Raw genomic sequence first — 22,337 nt, 5'->3', positions numbered from 1 at the left:
GCGCGCGGCGGCGCCCGACGCGCGCGACGCCGGCGCGTCGCCGCGACGAGGGGAACGAAAGGGGAGTCGAAACGTCACTTTACCACGCCCGACGCGCGCGATGGGGTCGACCTCGCGCCGGGACGCGTTGGCGCGAGCGATCAAGACGGCGGAGACGCTGGCGATGGCGAACGCGCGCGATAAGACGGCGGGCACGGTGTCCCTGCGCGTGGCGACGCCGGTGACGACGAAGATGAATGGTGGATTTCGAGCGAGCGAGGGGGACGAGCTGCGGTCGCCGCTGGCGACGCTGTCGCCGAACGCGCGAGCGCCCGTGGACGAGGGCGCGAGAGGGCGAGCGAAGGGTGAGAGGGTGACGACGCGGGGGGTGGAGGCTGGGAAGTCGCGGTTGGCGCGGTCGACGAGCGCGAGTGATGAGGAGACGCGCGCGGCGGATCGGGAGACGGCGCGACGGAACGCCGAGACGTTTGAACCGGTGGAGAGCGTGGACGAGGTTCTGGCGCGGATGCGATTGAAGGTGAACGAGACGCAAAGGAAGGAATTCGCGAAGATTTATGATGAGTGCTTGGAGGCGAAGTCGCTTCGGGTGGCGATTGAAAACGTGAAGGATACCGAGCTTCGCGTGGCGCATCGCGAGGCGCTGCGCATGGAGGAGTTCGTGCGCGCGAGCGTGGACGCGCACGATAAGAAGGATACAGCGATCGCGGAAGCGAGCGAAGAAATATCCAGCCTCAAGGCGCGTGCGCGAGAGAGCGAGCGCGAGGTGCGCAAGTTGAAGGCGGAGAACGAGGAGCTGGCGCGCGCGCTGCGGCTGGCGAAGAAGACCGCGTCGCCTGGTAGTAAGAAGCTCGTGAGCGCGACGACGCAGACGAGCTTGAGCGCTTCGACGCAAACGCGCGACGGTGGCCAAAATGATCAGTTGGAGGCTTTGCGACGTGAGTTGACTTTGGCAAATTCTCGCGTCGAGAGCGAGTTGAGACAACACGACGCCGAATTCATGACGCTCAATGACGAGCTCACCAAAGCTCGAGACGCGATGCGAGCGTTGGAGCGCGACCTTACCGAGGCAAAGGACGCATCCGCCTTCTATCAGAGGTGCTCGAACACCGCGGACGAGCGCGCGAACGTTGCTGAAGAAACGGCGTGCGCTCTGCGAGAGGAAGTGTTAGAGACGAGAGCCGAGATGGACAAGCTCAGGGTGCAAATCGAACGCAACGCAGTACTCATAGCAAAGGATCAAGAGTCGATTATGGCAGCCTTAGCCTCGGCGCAGGCTCGCGCGAGTGAGGCAGAGAACGCACCGCTTGCGCAGCGCATCGATTTCCCCGAAGCATCCGTGGCGACGGACTTGATGTGCAAGTGCGGGAGCGTCGCCACGGCCAAGCGGTTGAATGCGGCGCTCATGGACGCTGTCGCCAGGAACACCGAACTCCAGTCCACCATCGCGACATTAGAAAGTAAACTCGCGCATCGTGCGACAGAAGCAACCGCACAGGAAGTTGGGGCACTCGAAGAGCGCGCGAATGCGGCTGAGCGACGTTTGGAAGTCGCGCGTGCGGCGATGACGCGATACGTCAAGGAGAGCCAAAAGTGCTCGCCCGCGCCCACAGTGGCGAACACGATCGATGACCTCACGCCGTTGAAAAAGGCTGTCGATCAATGGATCGAGGTATCCGAGGCTAAGCACGAGTGCGAGCAAGGCGTGGATTCGGATGATGAGTTCGACTCGCCGCCTCGAAGACGCGGCTCGCTCCCGACGCCAAGACTTCGCGCTCGCGTCGCAATTCGTCGAACGCACGGTCCGCGCCCAAGATCGCTCCGGGCGCGTACAAACCTGCCTCCGACGAGGAACTTCGTCGTCGAGCGCGAGTCATGGGTCTGAGCGTGAGCCCGTTCGCGCGCGCGTCGCGAGAGGAATAAAGGCGTATAATGCAAATCAACCACTCTTCTGTACAACGCAGCGTCTCGATCGCGTCGATCTAACACCATCACTCAATGTTCAATACTCCGTCGGTGGTCTCGGTCCGAATAAGAACATCAACACCGCGCTCATCGTGAGCACGATCCCGCCCGCGACGAACCCCGCTTGGTTTGTCGTCGCGTCCAGCGCTTTGTCCACGCGCGCGCCCATTCCGTACTTCCCACCGTCGTACACCGGACTCTTCCGTCGCTCCGAGGGCTTCGTCGGTCGCGAAGTCGTCGTCGTCGTCGACGATGGCTCATCACTCGTAGTCTCGTCGTCGTCGTCCGCGCGCGCGGAGAGCGCGACGAAAGAAGCGCGTCGTGACGATGACGCGATGGATGCAACGCACGTCCGTTCGTCGATGCCGACGCGTTCGGCGATGCGGGAGGGGCGAGACGCACGGACAGACGTCGATGTGCGCGACGCGCGCGCGGTGGAGGCGAAAGCGAGGCGCATTGATCGCTCGCGAGGGGTGAAGTGGCGTTGAGTTGGACGCGCGGTACGAGCGCGTCGAACGAGCGACGGTTTTGGAAAAAAGTACAGATGATTTTTACACGCGTGATCGCCCCTCACGCGTTCGTCGGGGCTTCGTTCATGACGATGTCAAAATTTCGTTCCAAGGTTTCGTCGTCGACGTCCTCGTCGAAGAGGGAGACTTGCTTGCCAGTGGGCGTCGCTTGCTTTTGACCAGAGCGGCCTCGGACTAACGGCTCGCGCGCAGACTTCTCCTCAGCCTCGAGTTTAGCGTGACGCACGATGTACACTTCGTCCGAGATGTCTTCATCGCTCGATTCTCCGTCCGTAGAGGCGTCGAAGGCGGCTGTGAGCGCGCTCGCCGCGCGCACTCTCGGCGTGGCGATGGTTTCGTGAATCGCACGCTCGACGTACTTGGCCGGTCCTTGCGCAGAGATGACGTTGTTGATGTCGTACGCGTCTACGCCTCGCGTCGATGAACGTTTCCCAGATACGCTCACGGGCGTCTTATCTGACGTCGTCTTATCGCTCCTGTTCTTCGACCCCGGCGTCTTGAATTTGTCCGACGCGCTCTTCTGTTTCTCCAGCTTGGGCGCCGTCTTGCTCAGACGTTCCTTGAGCGACTCGACCCGTTTCTTCGCCGCGTCGATCTGCTCATACAGTGCCGTGGTGGAAATATCACTGTCCGAGTTGGTCTCCTTCGGGCCGATGCCGTCCATGACCTTGCGCTTCTTCTCCTCGGACGACTTAGGGTTGGTATCCGGCGACGCCACGCGTTTCAACGTTCCACCAGCCTTCGCACCGCTCAGCTCGGTCGTCGTCGTCGTTGACGGATCATTCGCACCAGGATTCAATCGTTTCTTTGCCGACGTCGGCTCCTTATCCTCCCACGCGTCATCCAGGAGCGCGAACATGGGGTGTCCGAGAATCACCTGCGCGCAGTTCTCCGAGTTTGCCTCCACCGTCGAACGCTTCGCCCGCGCCGAATCCCCTATCGTCCCCGCTCGCACGTCCTCGGCCTCGCCTTTATCCCCCGACGCCCCCGCGGCGTCATCGTTCCGCTTCATCGCTCGCAATCTCGCTTCGTATCGCGCGACGTGTCGATCGATTTCCCTCGTTCGCAGTTCAATCCACAGGCACTGCCACTCCAAATCTCTCCGTTCGATCCGCCACGCCCCTCCGAGACCAACCTTTACGTTATCATCCACGCCGTCCGCGCCGCCGACCTCATCCCCACTCGCTCGCTCGCCCGCTCGCTCGCCGTCGTCGTTCGCGCCGCCGTCCCGATCCGCGCGCGTTTCGCCACCCTCCGTCCGCATCGTCGATGGACGCGCGCCCGCGCTCGCGTGTACGTCCGCGTCCTTATCATCGCTCGAGTTTCCGCTCGATGGATCGCGCGAGGACTCTTTCGCGTGACCGAGAGAGTCTAAATCTTCACCGATCGACCGCCGGAGCTCGACGTCATCGCGCCGTCGTCGCTCGTCGTCCTCGCACTCGTCGTCGAAGCGATCGCGATCGTCGTCGGTGTCGGAGTAGTCGCTCCAGTGATCGACGCCGGATTTGAGCACGGCGCGCCACCGCGTCATGACGCGCGCGGGCGAGTGCGGCGGCGACGCGGGACGCGCGTCCAGGGCGCGCGAGCGCGAGACGGACGCGCGAGCGAACGGCGCGGGGACGATGACGCAGAGCGCGGCGTTCGTGAAGGGAGTGAATTCGTGCAATGAAAGGAAGTGCGCGTGTGCGCCTATTCGTCGTCGACGAGGCTGAAGCGAACCTTGAGATCGGGATTGCCGGCGTTGTAGAGCTTGACTTTCTTCCGTCGGACGTCGGTGGGTTTCACGGCGAGCGGGAGCCCGAAGAGACCGGGGCGGACGGATTCCTTCTCCATGTAAGACCAGCACCTAGTCGACATTTTCTTTTCTTTTTCTTTGTAGTGTCGGAGCTCGAACACGACGGCGGATCCTTCTGGCCAGTTCGCCGGAACGGAGTTGAGGACGACGCCGCCTTGGACGCGAATGACGCCTTCTGAGGTGATTTGGGCCCCGATCGGAGTGTTCTGCGGAGGCTCGAGCGCAGTGCCGTCGACATCGACGACTGTGATGCTAAAGTGCGTCGACGACATTTTTGGCGCGTCCTTGACGTTTGCAACTGATTCGACATGCACGCGGAGGCGCGAAGCAGAGCTCGGGCCGCGCGCCGGCGACGACGGCTCTTGGCGCGTCTCTGCTCGCGTCGTCTCAGCCGTCTCCGCGTGAATCAACGCCGCTGGTGACGGTGGTTCTAGGTCCGTTTCGGAAACGCCTAAGAGATATGCCCGCTTGGTCAAGTCGACTTCTTCTTGACGGGGAAGTTGACCTCCATTCACACGATGCTTCAAGAAGTGCATGAAGAGCGCAAAGTCGTACATGCTTAGCTCGCTCGCCCCTGGTGTGCACGAAATGTTCCAGATTATGGCCAGATCTGAGTTTTCTAACCCAGTCTTCGTCGCGATGGCCACGATTTGTGCACCCGTCACACCTTCTGAGTTGGCGTCGCCGCGCAGCTTTTCCCACGCTGCGTTGCTTCGAGACATATCGTCTGGTGGAATCGGACCAAGCTCCTCAGTTTCATCCATCTCTTCTTGTGCGTCCGCATAATCATCCATGGGCGTTGTGGGTGCGGCCGAACCTTCTTCTGACGCGCCGAAAATTGATCCCTGGAATGTCAAAGCGGCGCTAGGGGTGGCGAAGACGGAGTCATTCTCGTTCGCCTCTGGAGCATCGAAACCGTCGTCGAAACCAGAGGGCGGTTTTTGAGCCGTCATGAAGGCGTCGTCCGTGGACTCATCGGGGTTCCACGACACCTCTTCACGTGGAGGCGACACCGCGAAGTCATTCTGCCACTGCTCGTCCGCGTTAGAGGTGAAGGCTTCGTTATCAAACGTTGTGAATGCGTCACTCCCATCGATGCTCTTCGTTTGAGTCGCTGCGAATAAATCCTCAGGCGGCGACCGTTTCTCATCGCTCGTGACGTCCGCGCCACTGAATTCCAGAGAAACACCATACACATCATCGGTACTTTCCGGCTTGAACTCTTCGAACGCGCTGAAGGAGTTCTCGCGCGGAGCGCTTGATGCAACAAGAGCTCCCGACGACGCCATCGGCTCAGGATCCTTCAGCTCAGGCTCGGGCTCGTCCATCGAGAATGATCGGAACTGCCTGTCAGCCGCTGGGTCGGTGTCAAACGCGGTAGTGTCGAAGGCATCTGATTCGCCAGCCGGGGCGAATAAATCTGATTCATCCATTGGGATGAATGATTCTGACTCGCCCATTGGAGCGAACGCGTCCTCTGCAGGCGCAGAACCGAAGACGTCGTCTCCGCGCGCCGAAGGCGCTGCGAACGCGTCTGTCTCGTCGAACGGTTCTGAATCAAAGTCTGTGTCAAAGGCTCCAGACTTGGTACCAGCAACTGGGGAAACTTCGAAATCAACAAAAGATGGAAGACGCTCATGCTTTGGCTCTGGTTCGAAATTCGTTGAAGATACTTCCAGAGCGTGCGCGAGCGCTGAGTGCGCCGAATCAAGAACAATGTCCTCTTCGTCGCCCGCTGCGCCCTCCGCCTCTTCCAAAGCTACCGCCTCGAGACGTTTCATGATCTCTTCGTACGTCGCGATGGCTTTCTCAGCGGTATCTTCCGCCTCGGTTTTATAAATCTCATAGCGGTCTCCCGACGAGCGAAGCGCTTGGATTTGAGCGACGAACGCGGCTGACTTTGGGAGCGTCTCGCGTAATTTCTCAAGCGCGGCATTTAGCGCATTCCGCTCAGCGTCAAGCGCGGCTTTAGCCACGGCAAATTCTTCCTGCGTTTCAGCAATCTCACGCTCGATGCGTGACGATTCCTGCGATACCAGTTCTCTGAGTTCTTGAAGCTCCGCGCGTTTGGACGCGATGAGAACGTCGTTGTCCGCCTTATCCCTAACATTTTGCTCCTGTTTATCCTTCGCGATTGCGAGTTTTTCTTCGAGCTCGTCGTGCTCGAGCTTCAACTTTTCCAAACCCAAATCTCGTTCCTCCTGTTGCTCCCGGAACTTCTCCTCCGCCGCATCGATCTGCGCCTCGACATCGCTGAGAGCCTTCTGCGACGCCAAGTAATTAAGTTCCATCTGCGACCGAATCGCATCGATTTTTGCGTTGAGCTCGGCCAAGGCGCTCTCCTTGGCATTCATTTCTTCTTGATGCGTCTGTTCCTGAGCATCCATCGCGGCGTCTTCCATCTGAAGAGCAGTCTCCGCCTCGACAACCTTGTCGTTGAGCGCCGAAATCTCCAACGCCTGAGATTCAGCGAGCTTTCGACGTCTCTCAAGCGCTTGTCGCACGGCTTCCGTTACTTCTTGATGTGCCGTTCTCTTCTCCTCGAGTTGAACTTTGTGGGTGGCCAAATCGCTCTCCATGGCAGATTGCACGGCCTCAAGCTCTGCCTTGGCCAATGCTATCGTGGCCTTGAGGTCAGATGTCTCTTGTTCGAACTCGGCAATAGCTTTCGAGGTTTGCTCCTTCTCCTTCGCCGCGTCAGCCTTGTACTTTTGAAGCTTATCGTGAAGGTCATCCATCAATCCCGGATGAGCCGCAGACTTTGCCTCCCGTTTAGCGATGCAAGACTCTATCTCGGCCTGCAGTGACTCCAACTGCTTCTCGATGCGTGACTTCTCCATTTCGAGCTTCGAATTCACTGCTTCCAACTCTCGGAGCGCAGCGGCTTTCGCTCTATCGGCCTTTGCCACCTCGACCGCGCGCTTCATCAAAGCTTGAGATGCGTCGGCGGCAGCCTTGTCAGTTTGCATTTTGATCGCGCGAGTCTCCTCTTCGATCTTCGTCAGCTTGTCCTGCATCGCCTTGACCGGAAGCGCGGCAACCGCGGATGCGTTTGCGACTTGGGCCTTGAGACGCTCGTACTCAGAAACAGTCAACTCGTATTGAGTCTTCTTCGCGGCGATGGCTTCCATGGCTTCGCGCTTCACGCTCCCTTCGCGTTGCACGAGCTCGGCGTGCTGTTTCCGCGCAGCATCTAGTCGAGCCGTCGCATCACGTTTTCTCCTCTCGGCTTCTTCTTCCGCTCGTTCAACCGCTTTTCGCGCAGCGGCAATGTCCTCATCGGCGGCTTCAATGGCTCTCGTAGCTCGAGCGATGCGAGCGTCTGCTGCGGCTTGAGCAGCCTCAGCCGCTTCTTTTTCACGTTTGGCGCTCTGCGTTTTCATTTCCGCCTCGCGCTCGAGTCGCGCGGCGTCGTCATATCGTGCAATCGGAAGCGCCTCGTTGAAAGACATCGGGCTGGTCGCCTCCAACGCGGTCGCGCCCTGCTTGGGTGGTCCCATGCTCGAGAAGAAGTTGTCATCCGCCGCAGACGAGGACGTGTCGTTCGTCAGCGCCGCAACGGGCGCGCTCGGGGTCGCAACGGGCGTCACCGGCGTCTTACCCTGCGCCCGAATGAGCGCGTAGACGTCGTGCATGGCCACGGCGAAGGCGTCCCGGTCGACCGAACTCCCACCCCGTGTCGCCCGAGCGACGCACAACTGCACCGAGAGCAGAGGCAACGCCGCCTTGGAGAGAAATTTCACCGCCGTGTCCACGCTCACGTTCCCCTTACCCTCCGCGTCGATCGTCCGGAAGTGTCCAAAGTACTTCTTACGCTCAGCCTCCGTCATGGGCGCCGCGTGAACCGTCGCCGCGCTCGCGCTCGCGGGCGTCCGTGGCGTCCCTCCGAACCCGCTCTTTTCCCCGCTCGGTGTCGTCATCCCCTCGCTCGGCATCTCGAGCTCCAACGCTCGCGCCACGAGCTCGAGGCACTGTCCCAATTCGCTCGGAGAGCTCAGCGCGCCCGTCCCGCGAGTCGATGCCTTCCAGATCTTACTCAACTCGCCGTCGCGTAAACCGCTGGGTCTTAGGAACGCGACCGCTTGCTCGCCTCTGATCGTCCCAGTTCCGGTGACGTTGGCTCGTTCGAACACAGTTCGGAGCTTCGTTTCGTCGCCGATCGTTGCTCGCAAGCTCTCGGGAGTCCACTGAAACGACGAACCGCTCATGATCGACGAAAATCTTAGATTTTTGGTGAATTCGTCGACGCTCGACGCGTTGCAGTACGCGCGCGGTGATGAAACCGGACGCGCGCGCTATCGAGAGTGACACGTTTGATCGCTCCGGCGCGCGCGCGGGTCGCGTGAAGCTCGGCGGTGTGCGGCACGTGTGACTGAAACGATTCCGGAAGATTTGGCGCGTGCTTTTTGACTCTGAAGTCTTGTCGATGGATGAATACAGCGAACATTCACGCAATGTAGACGACATTGAAGGCTTTTCTAGCGGATTCGGGTAAAGATTTGAACGATCGGTCGATGGCACGCGCGATCTTCGCGCGCGCAGGCGCCATGCCGAAGACGAAGGCGTGCACGACGGACGCGTCGGCATCCGTCTCGGCCCAACGGGCCCAACCGGGCTTGTGTTCGGTAGCATTGATCTCGATCGTTGAACGATCGGACGGCGTCTGTGCGGTGATTTCCAGTTGAAGATCACTGCACCACGCCCGTAGGGTCTCGCCGACGCCGTAGAGAACGATCTTTTTGACGGGTGTTTTCTTCGCAAGAGCGTATGGGAGTTGACCGTCAAGAGCAGCGGCGGCGAAAAAGTACGCCTTGCACTTTCTAAGCTGCTCGTGCGAGCATCGACTGTGCGTGCGCGTGCTCTGGTTGGCGTATTGGCGCCACCAATATAACTTTTGAGGAACTTTGCCGGCGTTGAATCCGTTTTGGAACCATCGATGCCAGAAGTCGGAGTCCACCGGCCACCAGCGGTGCGGCTGGGCGTCGGCGACTGCTTCGCCCGCAGGCGAAGCGGCAAAGTCCAACACCGTCCCATTTCGGAACCATAAATCTCTATACAGCGCTCCACCATGTGTCTTCGCGCGGAATTCGTTCAACTTTTCCCGTCTAAACAGCGCCGAGGCCCTGAGCGCGGGAATCTCTAAGAATCGCTCTCGCGCCAAGTCTTCCGGCGTGAGCAACCCGTTCTGCCACCGCTCGAACCGCTTCATTCCCTCTCGTTCCCATCCACACAGCCTGATTTGCGACGTCACGCAATCCCACTCAGGATTCTCCTTCTGCAGCGCGCGCACGAGCGATGCGAACGCGTGGGGCGGACGTAAATCATCACTCTCCATCTCGCCCACAAACGCCCCCGAGCTCGCTTCGAAGCACGCGTTCAACGCTAACCCTTGTCCGCTCGGACTCACCCCCGGATCGCGATCGATCGCGATCACCTTCATCGTACACGACCCAGAAGCCACTTTCGCCACCTCTTCGACGTCGTACGTCCGCATCTTCGTCGCGTCGTCCGTCGACGCCTCCGCCTCGAATTCGTCGTCCTCCGCCTCCGCCCCCCGCGTTCCTCCCTCCCTCTCCAAACACGTCACCTCCGTCTCCACCGCGCGCGCCGCCATCGCGCGCTCGAGCGCGAGCAACCACGCTCTGCTTCCATCCGCGCTCGCGTCGTCCCCGACGATGAGTTCCAGCGCGACGTCCCTCTGCGTCAACACGCTCCGCACGGCGGCGGTGAGCCAAGGCATGGCGTTTCGACACGGCATCAACACGCTCACCGTCGGTTCCAGTCGCGGTGCCGCGTCCGTCGTTCGACGACGCTTCATCGTCGCCGCCGTTCCGCGCGCGCGGAAGCGCGGGCGAGGCGTCGGCGTCGACGACGCGGCACTCGGCGACGGATGCGCGGGCGAGTGCCGCCGACGGTTCGCGTCACCGCCGCGTCCGCCGCACCGCGCGCGCGCGGCGCTCGACGGGGCGTCGCGCGCGCGCGTCCGACGCGCCGCGCCCGTCCCGTCGCGGCGGCGGCGAGGGAGACGATGGGGGGCGAATGGGCGAACGCGGATGAGGAGTTCGTTACGCTCGAGCCGAGGCACGACGACGACGACGACGGGGCTGGAGAGATCGAGCTGGTGGATCTGCGGGGGGGCGACGGAGACGATGCGCGCGGGGGGTCGATCGGATCGACGTCGGGAGGGACGGGTGAACGAGGACGTTGGAAACCGCTCGCGGCGGCGATGGCGTTCGCGATTGCGACGTGTTACGCCGACCGGTCGAACATCTCGGTCGCGATCGTGGCGATGAAGGATCAGTACGAATGGACGAAAACGCAACAGGGTTTGGTGCTGAGTGCGTTTTTTTACGGGTACGGGGCGACGCAGATCGTGGGTGGGAGATTGGCGGACGCGAGAGGCGGTCGGGCGGTTTTGCTCGGGGGGGTGTGCGCGTGGAGCGCGGCGACGGCGCTCACACCGGGCGCCGCGGGGTTAGGTCTAGCGCCGCTGATAATCATGCGCATATTGCTCGGTGCCGGGGAGGGGGTGGCGTTTCCAGCGACGCACGCGGTGATCGCGCGCGAGGTCCCGGTGGCGAAACGGTCGACCGCCGTGGCGGCGGTCACGGCGGCGAGCTACGCGGGCGCGGCGTTCGCCTTCGCGGTGACGCCCGGGTTGGTGAGTGAGTTCGGGTGGTCGAGTGCGTTTTATAGTTTTGGTGCGATCGCGCTGTTCTGGATCCCGATTTGGCTAGCGATGCAGGCGTCCGACTCTAATGAACAGAGCAAAGGCGACGAATCGCGTCGTTTGATGTCGACCGACGCGTCTGTGTCCGAGGCTACGTCGATGGAGATCTGGCGCGAGCTCGTTTCACGTAAAGAGGTCAAGGCGATATGTGTCGCGCAGTTCACGCAGAGCTGGGGCATGTACGGTTTGCTCTCATGGTTACCCACGTACTTCAATGAGGCGCACGGCGTGGACATTGCGGATCTCCCTGCTTTCACGTTCGTACCTTACATCCTCCAGGGCGTCCTGGGCATGGGTGTGGGCATTCTCGCGGACGATCTCATTAACGTTAAGAATGTTCCGGTGAAAACTGTTCGACGCGTGGCACAGTGTACCGGCACTGTCGGCCCAGCCATCGCGCTCCTCGTCGCCGCATCACCCGCGGCGACGCACGATCCCATCCTTGCCGCCGTCTCCGTCGACATCGGACTCGCCCTGAGCGCGCTCACCCTCGCCGGCGTCTCAGTTTCTCACCTAGATATCGCTCCCCAGCACGCGGGCATGGTCTTCGCCACGGGAAACACGATGGCCACGCTCGCCGGCATCATCGCCGTCCCGCTCAGCGGCTTGGTCTTGGACGCGAGCGATCAAAACTGGTCCCTCGTCTTCGCCATCATCGCCGTCGTCTACGTCTTTGGCGCCGTTTACTGGTTCTTCAACCTCGGTGACGAACCACTCACGCTCAAAACGGACCCATAGCCCGTCCGCGCGATCGAAACCGACCGTGTAGCATAACTTTTGAGAGTCGCGCGTAGCGGCCTCCCAGCTGTCGCCCTCACGCCATTTCACGACGCTCACGGAGTCATGTCCGATACCATACCGAGCGCACGCGCGCGCGACATGCGCGAGCGATCGAGAGACGTGTGCGACGACATCATGAACGCCGTACGTGCGACGAACGCGCGCTCGGCGACGCGCACTCGGCGACGCGACGCGATGACGCTCGATGCATTTGAAATTCGAGAATCGTTCCCCCGGGAAGCGGTTCGATCGTTCCGCGTCGACGCGCGACTGACGGTGGGATCATCGACGGCGCATAGGTTGAACACTACGCCGCGGAAGGTTTCGATGCGTTGGAGAAGACGCTGAGCGAAGAGACGGCGCCGGACGAGCGCACGAAGGCTGCGTTCCGACACGGTTTGGACGCGTTGTACGCAAAGCTGCAGTTGAAGATTGGGGATCATTTCACGCGGTTCGCGAGTCACGCCAACGCGACATGCTTCTCGATTCCGAGCGAAGTGATCGAGTACGAGACGCACGTGCCGGAGATCGATGCGCTGCCGAGCGTGAGCGAAGAGGAGGAGGCGGCGCTGGACGCCGAGCTGCGGTCGCTTCGGGCGCGGACGAGCAGGGCGAGAGCACTCCTGAGGTCGAGCGAGAAGGAGTGCAAGGCTCTGGATAAGGAGTTAGAATCTCACGCGGAGGTCGTTGAGCGAATTCAAGCCATTACAGGCGCAGTCGGCAAAGAAAATGCCAGGGTGAAGGAAGGTTTGAGCGCGACAGGAAGCATCGTGCACACGGCGAAGCAGTTGACGCCGCTCTTGACGCAGGCGGAAACGATGCAGCGAACGGGGGGATTTATGCCCGAGCGTTCGTCGAGCATCGATCCAGTGGTGATGGCTAACAATGCGGTAAAGCAGCACCACATTCAGGGAAGTTCTTTGAGCGTGCTTCGCTCTCTGAATGAAAAATTAGCTGCCCAAACGGCGTGAAGCGGCGTCGCATGTAAACAATAACAAAAACGGTTTTAGTGATTATGGCACTCGTCGCGCGCGCGCGTCGCGTCGAACGACGCTCTCTCGATAACACGATTTGATGGAATGAATGTTTCTTTGTTGATTTGCAAGGGAAAAACTTCGAGGTAGCACGCTGGCTAACCTGACGAAACTACTCGTCACCATCCCTTCATGTGTCCCGGGTCTCTGTACGTCCCAGGAATCCCACCCTTGGGCATGATTTTTTCTGTGAACCTCGCCCAGTACATCTTGAGCGTGTCTAGCAGCATCAGGAGCGCGTTTCGAGTCTTCTTCCCTCCGCCTCGATTCGGGTCGTACCCGCCAAGATTCCCACCTTGCGGCGCTCCCGGAACGGTGGCCCCTCCCGGCAACACGCTCTCGTTGGCGGCGATGCTAATGAAGAATCCAAACGGCACGAACCACACGATCATAAAGAAGAACCCGAGCACGTATTCTGTGCTGTGGTACGTTCCGTGAAAGTGTCGCACCCACACCCAGTGCGACGCCGCGAGCGCCGCGAGCGACCCCAAGAACTCCACGCTCGTGAAATCTATGAACGGAAACCGCCTGAGCATCCTCGAGTACGCGAACTGCGACCCCGCCGAGATCGCCAGCGTAAAAAACGGCAATCGATCGAATACGAGCAACAACGCGTGCAAGCCGTACGACGCCTTGATCGAGTAATCCAGCACCCGCTTCGTCAACCGCGTGTACTCCTCCACCATCTCCGCCAGGTAGTACAAACCTACGTCGCGCGCGCACCGATCATCGTTCGCGTCAGTCACCGCTCGTCGTCGTCGCGCGTCGTCGTCGCGCCATCGCCACGCGCGTTGAATCACATCGACCTCGCGTCCATCAACACCCGTCGCCGCCTCGTCGTCGCCCGCCCCGCACGCACCGGTCGCCAGGCACACCGCGACGAACACCAAGAACAGGTACCCGCCGATGTACACCAACGCATCGCTCACGAACTCCATCGTCGACGCGTCTCGAGCGCGTGGAGGTGTGGGGACACCGATCGCGAACGTTCCCTCGGGAAAACCTCACATCGCGCGCGGACGCACTCGCGCGTGACGCACTCGCGCCCCCGGACGCGGCGCGGCGACGCGATCGACGCACCGGGCGTTCGATGAGCGCGTCGACGCGGACGCCCGACGCGGAGGGAGCGAGCGAGGCGCTCGATCGCGTCGTGTTGAGGTACCTGGCGAAACGTGGGTACAAATCAGCGGCTGGAGTCTTGCGAGCCGAGGCGGGGTTGGCGCAGACGGTGAGCGAGGACGATTATAAGACGGGGATGTCGCTCGCGAGCGCGATGGGGGCGGACGCGGCGCTGAGCGATCACTTGTTGTGGCGAAGCGAGCAAGAGAGCGATCCGAGGTTCGCGATCGCGGCGTACGCGAAACTGCGAGATTGGGCGCACGGGAGCCTGGAGAAGTACAAGGGTGAGCTGTGTCGGATCTTGTTTCCAGCGTTTGCGCACGTTTTGATCGATCTCGTGAAAAGAGGGTTCGGGGAGGAGGCGCGGGAGTTTTACGTGGAGCACCACGCGGACCACATGCGCTTGTACGGGGAAGATTTGGCCGCTTTGAGCGCGCTGAGCGAGCCCGAACACATCGAGAGCGATCCGATCGCTAGAAAATTTTTGGAGAACAAGGCGAGCGTGCGGATGACTTCGTACTCGTTTGATTTGCTGGTAAAGTTTTTGCACGCTAACGACCTGATGGCGGTGCTCGCGGTGCTCAACGCACACCTGTGCGTGGACGTAGTCAAGGGTGATCCAAGCCCGTTCGAAGACGATGCCGACGGCGCAGTCGTGATCACTGGTCGAACGCCCGAGGCACAGCGCAAGTTTAACAGCGTGAAGGGCCGATGGGGTTTGGTGGAGTCGTGCCTGGAGATCGAACGCATTCGACAGCATAAAAAGGATACCAAGGAGAGGGAGAAGGAACGCGCAGCCAAGGCTCGGGAAGAGGCGAAGAAGTCTAAGAAGAAGAAGAAGAAGAACGACGGCGGCGCGGAGGAGGCGAACGAGGCTGAGGTCGACGAGGATGGCGAAGGCGAGGGTGACGATGAGGAAATGCCGGACGTACCTGAGAAGAAGGAGGCCGAGTACCCGGTTGCGATGCTCGAGAATCCGCCAAACACGATCCGAAGTAAAGTACCGCTTCCTCAGCTCGACTACGACGCTTACGAGGAAGCCGTCGAGGATTTGAGATGGCGAGTGAAGCTCACGAAGGATACCCTTCCTACTGTATGCTTCTTTACTTTTACGCACGCGCACGGTTTGCTCACGTGCTCTGATGCGACTGCGGACGTGAAGCATGTTGCGGGTGGGTTCACCGACTCCGTCGTTCGCGTGTGGCACTTGGAGGAGGAAGATGAGGACTATAAGAAGTATAAGAAGGAAAAGGGACCGATTGATCGAGACGCGAAGGTCGCGCGCTCAATCCCAATGACTGAGTTCGTCGGGCACAGCGCCCCGGTGCATCAAGTCGCGTTCAGCCCGTGTGGCAAGTTTCTCCTTTCTGCTTCGAGAGATTGCCATGTGCGAGTCTGGAGCATGGAGCTGAAGATTTGCTTGTGTGCGTACGAGGGCCATCTGCATCCAATTTGGGACGTGCAGTGGAGTCCGTTCGGATATTACTTCGCCACAGCGTGTCACGACCGCGTGGCCAGGGTATACGCCATGGACGCTCCGTTCCCTCGACGCATGTTCGTCGGTCACTTGTCGAACGTGGATTGCATCGCGTGGCATCCAAACGTAAACTACGTTGCCACCGGCTCAGCCGACCGCACGTTGCGACTGTGGGAGATGAGCGATGGTGAGTGCGTTCGTGTGTTCGCGGGACACGCCGCCGGTGTGCGATCCATAGCATTTTCCCCCGATGGTAGGACCATCGCGAGCGGTGCAGATGACGGACGAGTGTACTTGTGGGATCTCGCACGCGCCACGTGCGTCGCAAGCCTCAAAGGCCACGTCGGGCCGGTATACTCCATGGACTTTGCTGGAGGTGGCGGATTGGTCGTCTCCGGCGGCGCCGACGACACCGTCAGAGTCTGGGACGCGTCGACGCCGGAGACGAATGAAGACGACGCGACGAACGCACCGCCGCCGCTATCTGCAGTGGCCAAGCGCTTGCCGCTCAAAACGTTTCCAACGAAGAACACGCCCGTGTTCAAGGTCAAGTTCTCGCGCCGAAACCTGTGCCTGGCCATGGGTGCTCGCAGATCCAAGACGGAGTCCTCGTAGTGATCGCGTCTTGTAATAATTGCATCGACCAAGTTAGAATAATCGGAAGATGGACCTCAACGCGAGCGCGGCGCCGAGGACCGCCAACCGTCCTCACTCCTCAGCGTACATGCGCGCCTCGCTACAATCGCCGCGTGCGCTCGTCCGCGCGCGCGTCGCGTCACGAATACCGTCCAGAGCCTCACGCGTCGACCGCGCGATCCAATCGCGAGCTACGAGAGACGACGTCAACGACGACGAAGGATTCTTCGTTCCGAAACGGCGTGAACGAAAAAGGTGGTCGACGGCCGAAAACGTCGACGCGGGCGACGCGAGCGCGGCGGCGAGGTCCACGACGTCCGACGCAACGACATCGTCGACGTCGACGTCGTACGAGCGCGCGTATGCGAGCGAAGAGGTTCTCAAAGAAGCCCGCGTCCAGCAGAGACGGAACGAGCGGGACGCGTACGTCGAGCGCGAGCGCGCGCGACGGGAGCGACGAGAGAAGTGTGAATTAGTGATCATCGTAGAGGGCGGAGCGGACGTTCGTGCGGTGCGATCTAGGGGTGGGTTCACGAGGGAACGAGCGAAGGTTCTGGCTATTAGACATCGAGGCGCGTTTCGGCGACGACCGAACGCGGACTGGGAGGTTCGCGACGAACGCATGGATGAGATCGCGCGCTTGCGCGAAAAATACGACGCACCGATCGTCGTTCTGTTCGATTGCGATGCGGCGGGGCGGCAGCTCAGAAACGCGTTTCTAAAACGGTTCCCGGAGGCGTCGCACGCCTTTTTGGGCGCGCACGAGAGCTCGGCAAAGGAGGATACGAAGTGGCACGCCGTGGGCAACGTCGGCGTCGAGCACGGTGAGGGCGAGGACATCGCGCGCGCCATAGCGAACGCGAGAAGAGCGGACCCGACGCGATCGGTGTTCACGCGAGCGAATTTACTTGAGTGGGGACTCGTGGCGGATGACGCGCGAGCGGATGAAACCTGGGCCGAGTTCGGAGGCGTTCGCGAGCGACGAAGATTAGTGGGCGAGTACCTGGGCGTGGGCGAATGCGACGGTCGACAGTTGATTCGACAGCTGAATCTCTTTTTCACCGAGGACGAGGTGCGCGACGCGATGGAGGCGTTACCGAAACGCGGCGAACCGGTGCCGCGCAAGATGACGGACGGGCGCGCCGACGCGACGCGTCGTCAAGGCGACGACGACGCCGACTCGAGCGAGGACGAGTTCGATATCGACTCCCTTGGCTTCGATCCCATGGCGTACATCCCGCCCGGTCGAGCACCGCCCGGATTCGAGTAGCGAACGCGTCGCGTTCGAACGAACCAACCGTCGCGTCCGCGCACACGCGCGACGCGCGAACGAAACACCGTCGACGACCGACCCCTCCCTACGATCAAAATTACAACGCGCCACCGAGATCGACTTCAAAACACCGCATCTTCCCTCAGTACCCCGTGAGCTTCCCCCCCCGGCCGACGATCTCGCCCACGGCGAACCACGCGTAGAGCTCCGCCGCGAACACCGCCCCCGTCGCCGCCGTCGCGACGTCCAGCTCACCCATCCGCGCCCGCATCCCGAGCTCCTTCACCACCTCCACCTCCGCCGCCGCCGCGCGCATCGCTCCCGGGACGCGCGCCAGATTCGTGTACACGAACTCTCGACCGAGCCGCTTCGCGCGCGTCGGATCGCGCACGACGTACTCGGCGTTCTCCCGCATCGTCGCCTCGTACGCGCGCGTCACCGGCGCGCGCACGGCGTCGAACGCCGCGCTCGACGCGCGCACCGCGCGAGCGGTCGCCCGCATCGCGCGCTCGCGCACCCGATGCATCGCCCGCGCTCGCCTCTCGCGCGATCGCGTCGCCGGGACGACGGCTCGGGCGGTCGAGACGTGTGCGCGTGTGGGCGAACAGTACGCGTACGCGTCTCACTGTTCGCCCACACGACGAGGGTCCACGCGCGAAAGAACCCTCGACCGTGACACTGTTCGCCCACACGACGAGGGTCCACGCGCGAAAGAACCCTCGACCGTGAGACTGTTCGCCCACACGATGGATGTCGCGACCGCGCGCATCGCCCACGGGCGCGCGCGACGACGTCGACGGCGCGCCCGTGGGGTCGCGCGCGAGTTCGCGTCCGTTCGCGACGCCGCCGACGCGCGGTCGCGACGGCGCGCGCGCGCGGTCGAGGCGCGACCGCCGCGCGGGGGGCGCGCGGAAGAGGGGATTCACGCGGTGGGCGTCGGCGCGATTGGTGATAATCGCATCCATCGACCGCGACCGCGTCGGCGTCTGGACGCGCGATGGGGACCGCGCGCGCGGGAAAGGGCGAAGGGGATGGACCGCGGACGTGGGGGAGAGCTGGGGGGCGCGCGCTCGCGGGCGCGCTCGCGGTGGTCCTGTGCGCGCTCGCGATGGGGTGCGCCCGGGCGGGCGGCGCGGCGGGCGCGGCGCGCGACGGCGCCCTGGATGAGGCGCGCGCGTCTTGGGCGGGGAACGGTATTTTGGCGAGCGTGCTCGCGAACGCGGCGTTGGATGGGCGCGCGGCGGTGCGATCGTCGTTGATGGTGGCGGCGAAGGTTTTCGCGTGCGCGAGCGCGGCGTGCGCGGTAGCCGCGGTGGCGCCCGAGCGACGGGCGCGCGCGGATGATGGTGGTGCCGCGACGGCATCGCGTGATGTGAGTGCGAAATCGTCGTCGACGCGCGACGCGAGGTCCGAGAGCTCGCGTCGTAAGAGTGGAGATTCGCCGAGGGAGAACGAGGGACGGTCGCCGCGAGGGCATAGAACCATAGAAGAGTTGGCCAGGGCGAAGGAAGCCGCCAAGGAACGAAAGCGACGCGCGCGGGAGGAACAAGAGTTGATTGCGAAACGAGAAGAGGAAGAGCGCGCGGAGATCGCGCGTTTAGTGATCCAAGAACGTGCGAGGAGGGAAGCCGAGCGAGCCGCTTTGGCGGAGGAAATAGCGACTAGAGCGCGAGAAGCGGAGGAAGCGCGCGCGAAGGCTGAAGCGGAGGAAGCGGAGAGACGTGCGAAAGAGCAACTCAAGCGACATGCTCTTGAAAAGAAACCAGTCGCGGAGAGCGCTGTGGAATCGGACAAGCAGAATGGCGGTAAGTCGTCGAGCGAGCCCAACGGCTTGAAGAAAATTCCCGCTCCGATGGGACAGAGTAAAACCGGAAACAAAACGACGTCTCCACCGCGAACCAAACAACCGGCACCGCCGCGTTCGACCGGGTTGACGCTCCGAAAGATTCCGACGCCTCGCATGGTGCCATCTGGTCAGGCGATACAGTCAAACGCTCACGCGCACGCGACGCCCGCGGCGCCTCTGCCTTCGAGCGCGCCGCCGTCGCTGCCGCCGAAGGGACTGCCACCACTTCCGCGAGGACCACCTCCGGATTACGCGCGCGTCGAACCGCCGCTACCGCCGATGGCGCCTATGGACGCCGTGCGACAAAATCTCGTGTCGTTTGGCACGAGCGGTCCGCCACAACACAGAGCCGAGTCGCCTGCCTCGCAACCTGAGCCCGTGTCTCCGAAATCACCGACTGGATTAAATGCACCGCCAGGGTTCGAGAGTGCGATGCCGACGACAATGAATCCGTACGACCAGTGGGCGGCCGTCGACAGCACGATTCAGTCATTCTTAGCCAGTACAACGGGCGTTGAGGACGACCCGTTCTTGTACGCCTCGAGAAGCGCCGACACGAGTGCGTACGACAACATTTTCGCACCGCGAAAGTTGAGCGCCGACGTCGAACCCGAGGCACCGCCGTTGCCGCCGACGCCGCACCCCGAGATCTTGGCCAACGTCTTTCGGGACGCCCTGTGAGAACTCGGAACGCGCGCCCACGACATTGTCATAGATCTAGACGCACAGTGGCTCACGGTACGCCGGATAATTCGAACATATACATCAAATGAAAACCACAAAACCACGCCGTCGACGCTCGATGATCGAACGTGGGAGCCCAGCCGAGCGGTTCTTCTACGCTTCTCGTGCGTCGCTCGCCTCACTTCACACCATGCGCGCCGTCGTGACCGTCGATCCATCGCTTCGCCCGTCGTCCTCGTCCGCGAACGACGTCCTGCGGCGACCCGCGCGGCGCTCTGTCGCCCTCCGAACCAGAGCGCGCGTCGAGGGGACGACGGAGAAGACGCCGACGGCGCAGAGCGCTCACTCCAGGCGGGACGTGTTACGTGTCGTGTTCGTCGCCAGTTCGCTCGCCTCCGCGCCCGCGCGCGCGGTCGTGGACGCGGGTGATTGGTCTTCTCCGGGATTGCGCTCGGATGGGCCGCCGGCGAAGTACGAGCGACGACCGAGCGGGTTGGTGTTCGAGGAAGTGAACGAGGGCGCGGGCGAGGAGGCGAGAGCGGGCGACGTAGCGGTGTTCGAGTACGTCGTGCGCAGGGCGAACGGATACTTCATCTACGCCACTATCGATTGCGGGATCGGGTGCGGGAAGGGTGATCCGGTTGAGTTCGAGCTCGGGCCGAATGGGCGACTCATACCCGGGTTGGATGAGTTACTGACCGGGATGAAACCGGGCGGGAAGCGACGGGCGTTAATTAAACCAGAGATCGCGTACGGGGGCGCGTACAAGTCGTACGAACCTCAACCTCCGGAATACGGCCAAAAGAGGCAACTCGAGAGACTTTCAGCGAGCAATGAACCTGTCATATTCGAGGTGAAGCTCGTGAAGACGCGTCAAAAGCGTCGATGAGAATCGCTCGCGAAAGAATCGATGTAAGACCGACGCGCGCGGTGTGCGTTAAATAACATCTAGGAATCCCTCACTCGTTCCCTATCGCATCGATCGTCTCAGAGCGCGTTTCGCGATTGCATGTCGAGCAATTCAGCCTCTCCCTTTTCCAAAATCTTCAACAAGTAATCCTTGTTGTACACGGTGTGCGCGTAGTCGTACGGCACCCCGTTCTCTCGGTTCACCGCGATCTGCACCCCGACCTTCGCCTGCGCGTTCCACGTGTTCGCGTATCCATAGAACGACTTCCCGTGATGGTACTGATACTTCGCGAACCACGCCCGGCGCTTATCCTGAAAGTTATCCAGATACGCGTCGTCGCTCTTCGCCCCCGTCAAGATTTGTCGCGTCATGTCGATGATCTCCCGCGTCTCGTCCACGAACTCCGGCGGGGTCTCCGCCTCGGCGCGTCCGACCGCGATCGCGCCCGTCGCGAGCGTCATCAACGTCGCCACCGCCCGTCGTCTCGACGTCCCGTCCCCGGCCTCGGCATCGCCGTCGATCATTCGTCGCGTCGCCGTCGTCCGCGTCGCCGTCGCCCGTCCTCGCCCGACGCGCGCGCCCGCGCGCACCGATCGCGTCGTCGACGCGCCCATCGTCGCCATCGTTCGCGGTCGACGCGCGCGCGCGTGTCGCGATCGTCGTCCCGTCGACGCGCGTCCCGGTCGTCGAAAAACGATCGAAAGGGACATCACAATACGCCGACTTGTGCCGAGTCTACATGCCGGCACCAGGACCATACTCAGCAGTTTCGTCACTTTTAAGCGTGCTTTGCGGTCGCGTGTCGTACACATTCGGTCTTCGAGGGCCGTCCGTATGCGTGGATACGGCGTGTTCGTCATCGCTCGTCGCTGCACACACTGCGAGCGCGTACTTGCGTGGCCGAGAGTGCGATGATGCCCTCGTCGCTGGCGTGAGCGTGAATGTGGGTGTGGGGACTCTCCTGCTGGCCGCGGCGGCCAGCATGCTCTCGTACGACGGTCGATGCAAGACTCTAGATGCGAGTGCAGACGGATACGCCAAGGGTGAGTGTTGCGTAGTCCTTCGCGTGACATCGAATACGTCTCTTGACGTGGACGCTCTCGCGCGCGATGCGAACGATCCATCTCCCACCCATATCGCCCTGGCGCAACTCGAGCACACGGGCGTGAACCAAGACGGCCGATCGAGCTCGCTCACCGCTCCAAACGGGCCGTCACAGCAAGCACTCATGGCCGACGTGCTTGTTCGCGCTGGTCTGCACGCGCGCACGATCGGCCGGCTGGAAATGCACGGCACTGGTACGTCGCTCGGCGACCCCATTGAGGTCGGCGCCGCTCTTGAGGTTCTGGCGTCGCCGTCGATGGAGTCCCAGCCCTCGAGCGCTCGAGCGCTCACGTTTGAAGGCGCTAAGCCTCGCGTTGGTCACTGCGAACCAGGAGCAGGCGTCGTTGGGCTGCTGTTCGCGACAGCACATGTAACGACGCGCGCCACAGCGCGCTGGTCCATTTGCGCCAGCTCAATCCTCACGTGGAGGCCGCCGCTCGCCGCCACGCGCAGTCCC

General features: G+C 62.0%; 15 protein-coding genes across 15 annotated transcripts; 8 read left to right on the top strand and 7 right to left on the bottom strand.

Moving 5' to 3' along the window:
* Positions 1 to 100: 100 nt before the first annotated feature.
* Positions 101 to 1,882, top strand: OT_ostta10g02390 (unnamed product; the record flags this gene model as incomplete). The annotated part of the gene is made up of 1 exon (XM_022983191.1): positions 101 to 1,882. The coding sequence occupies one exon, from the start codon at positions 101 to 103 to the stop codon at positions 1,880 to 1,882; it is 1,782 nt and encodes a 593-aa protein (XP_022839823.1).
* A 117-nt stretch (positions 1,883 to 1,999) lies between these two features.
* On the bottom strand, positions 2,000 to 2,419 carry OT_ostta10g02380 (unnamed product; the record flags this gene model as incomplete). The annotated part of the gene is made up of 1 exon (XM_022983190.1): positions 2,000 to 2,419. The coding sequence occupies one exon, from the start codon at positions 2,417 to 2,419 to the stop codon at positions 2,000 to 2,002; it is 420 nt and encodes a 139-aa protein (XP_022839822.1).
* Positions 2,420 to 2,532: 113 nt separating this feature from the next.
* OT_ostta10g02370 (unnamed product) lies at positions 2,533 to 4,023 on the bottom strand (the record flags this gene model as incomplete). Its single annotated transcript, XM_003081623.2, has 1 exon — positions 2,533 to 4,023. The coding sequence occupies one exon, from the start codon at positions 4,021 to 4,023 to the stop codon at positions 2,533 to 2,535; it is 1,491 nt and encodes a 496-aa protein (XP_003081671.2).
* Positions 4,024 to 4,181: 158 nt separating this feature from the next.
* OT_ostta10g02360 (Axin interactor dorsalization-associated protein,C-terminal domain) lies at positions 4,182 to 8,495 on the bottom strand (the record flags this gene model as incomplete). The annotated part of the gene is made up of 1 exon (XM_003081621.1): positions 4,182 to 8,495. One exon carries the CDS (start codon positions 8,493 to 8,495, stop codon positions 4,182 to 4,184), a length of 4,314 nt encoding a protein of 1,437 aa, XP_003081669.1.
* Positions 8,496 to 8,734: 239 nt separating this feature from the next.
* On the bottom strand, positions 8,735 to 10,105 carry OT_ostta10g02350 (Glycosyl transferase, family 2; the record flags this gene model as incomplete). The annotated part of the gene is made up of 1 exon (XM_003081620.1): positions 8,735 to 10,105. One exon carries the CDS (start codon positions 10,103 to 10,105, stop codon positions 8,735 to 8,737), a length of 1,371 nt encoding a protein of 456 aa, XP_003081668.1.
* Positions 10,106 to 10,315: 210 nt separating this feature from the next.
* Positions 10,316 to 11,755, top strand: OT_ostta10g02340 (Major facilitator superfamily domain, general substrate transporter; the record flags this gene model as incomplete). Its single annotated transcript, XM_022983189.1, has 1 exon — positions 10,316 to 11,755. The coding sequence occupies one exon, from the start codon at positions 10,316 to 10,318 to the stop codon at positions 11,753 to 11,755; it is 1,440 nt and encodes a 479-aa protein (XP_022839821.1).
* Positions 11,756 to 11,860: 105 nt separating this feature from the next.
* OT_ostta10g02330 (Centromere protein Mis12) lies at positions 11,861 to 12,768 on the top strand (the record flags this gene model as incomplete). The annotated part of the gene is made up of 2 exons (XM_003081619.2): positions 11,861 to 11,941; positions 12,097 to 12,768. 2 exons carry the CDS (start codon positions 11,861 to 11,863, stop codon positions 12,766 to 12,768), a joined length of 753 nt encoding a protein of 250 aa, XP_003081667.2.
* A 182-nt stretch (positions 12,769 to 12,950) lies between these two features.
* Positions 12,951 to 13,769, bottom strand: OT_ostta10g02320 (Transmembrane adaptor Erv26; the record flags this gene model as incomplete). Its single annotated transcript, XM_022983187.1, has 2 exons — positions 12,951 to 13,537; positions 13,691 to 13,769. 2 exons carry the CDS (start codon positions 13,767 to 13,769, stop codon positions 12,951 to 12,953), a joined length of 666 nt encoding a protein of 221 aa, XP_022839820.1.
* Positions 13,770 to 13,921: 152 nt separating this feature from the next.
* OT_ostta10g02310 (TFIID subunit, WD40-associated region) lies at positions 13,922 to 16,042 on the top strand (the record flags this gene model as incomplete). The annotated part of the gene is made up of 1 exon (XM_022983186.1): positions 13,922 to 16,042. One exon carries the CDS (start codon positions 13,922 to 13,924, stop codon positions 16,040 to 16,042), a length of 2,121 nt encoding a protein of 706 aa, XP_022839819.1.
* Positions 16,043 to 16,091: 49 nt separating this feature from the next.
* On the top strand, positions 16,092 to 17,333 carry OT_ostta10g02300 (Domain of unknown function DUF4093; the record flags this gene model as incomplete). The annotated part of the gene is made up of 1 exon (XM_003081617.2): positions 16,092 to 17,333. One exon carries the CDS (start codon positions 16,092 to 16,094, stop codon positions 17,331 to 17,333), a length of 1,242 nt encoding a protein of 413 aa, XP_003081665.2.
* Positions 17,334 to 17,478: 145 nt separating this feature from the next.
* On the bottom strand, positions 17,479 to 17,838 carry OT_ostta10g02290 (ATPase, F0 complex, subunit G, mitochondrial; the record flags this gene model as incomplete). The annotated part of the gene is made up of 1 exon (XM_003081616.2): positions 17,479 to 17,838. The coding sequence occupies one exon, from the start codon at positions 17,836 to 17,838 to the stop codon at positions 17,479 to 17,481; it is 360 nt and encodes a 119-aa protein (XP_003081664.2).
* Positions 17,839 to 18,333: 495 nt separating this feature from the next.
* On the top strand, positions 18,334 to 19,863 carry OT_ostta10g02280 (unnamed product; the record flags this gene model as incomplete). The annotated part of the gene is made up of 1 exon (XM_003081615.2): positions 18,334 to 19,863. One exon carries the CDS (start codon positions 18,334 to 18,336, stop codon positions 19,861 to 19,863), a length of 1,530 nt encoding a protein of 509 aa, XP_003081663.2.
* A 193-nt stretch (positions 19,864 to 20,056) lies between these two features.
* On the top strand, positions 20,057 to 20,755 carry OT_ostta10g02270 (Peptidyl-prolyl cis-trans isomerase,FKBP-type,domain; the record flags this gene model as incomplete). Its single annotated transcript, XM_003081614.2, has 1 exon — positions 20,057 to 20,755. The coding sequence occupies one exon, from the start codon at positions 20,057 to 20,059 to the stop codon at positions 20,753 to 20,755; it is 699 nt and encodes a 232-aa protein (XP_003081662.2).
* Positions 20,756 to 20,853: 98 nt separating this feature from the next.
* Positions 20,854 to 21,399, bottom strand: OT_ostta10g02260 (unnamed product; the record flags this gene model as incomplete). Its single annotated transcript, XM_003081613.2, has 1 exon — positions 20,854 to 21,399. One exon carries the CDS (start codon positions 21,397 to 21,399, stop codon positions 20,854 to 20,856), a length of 546 nt encoding a protein of 181 aa, XP_003081661.2.
* A 116-nt stretch (positions 21,400 to 21,515) lies between these two features.
* On the top strand, positions 21,516 to 22,337 carry OT_ostta10g02255 (Thiolase-like, subgroup; the record flags this gene model as incomplete). The annotated part of the gene is made up of 1 exon (XM_022983185.1): positions 21,516 to 22,337. A coding segment is annotated over one exon (822 nt), but the record flags the coding sequence as incomplete, so codon positions are not given.

This window comes from Ostreococcus tauri (assembly GCF_000214015.3).
Source record: "Ostreococcus tauri WGS project CAID00000000 data, contig chromosome 10, whole genome shotgun sequence".
NCBI lineage: Eukaryota > Viridiplantae > Chlorophyta > Mamiellophyceae > Mamiellales > Bathycoccaceae > Ostreococcus > Ostreococcus tauri.
The sequence above is the reverse complement of the archived record's forward strand: the minus strand, read 5'-3'. Positions and strand labels throughout refer to the sequence as shown.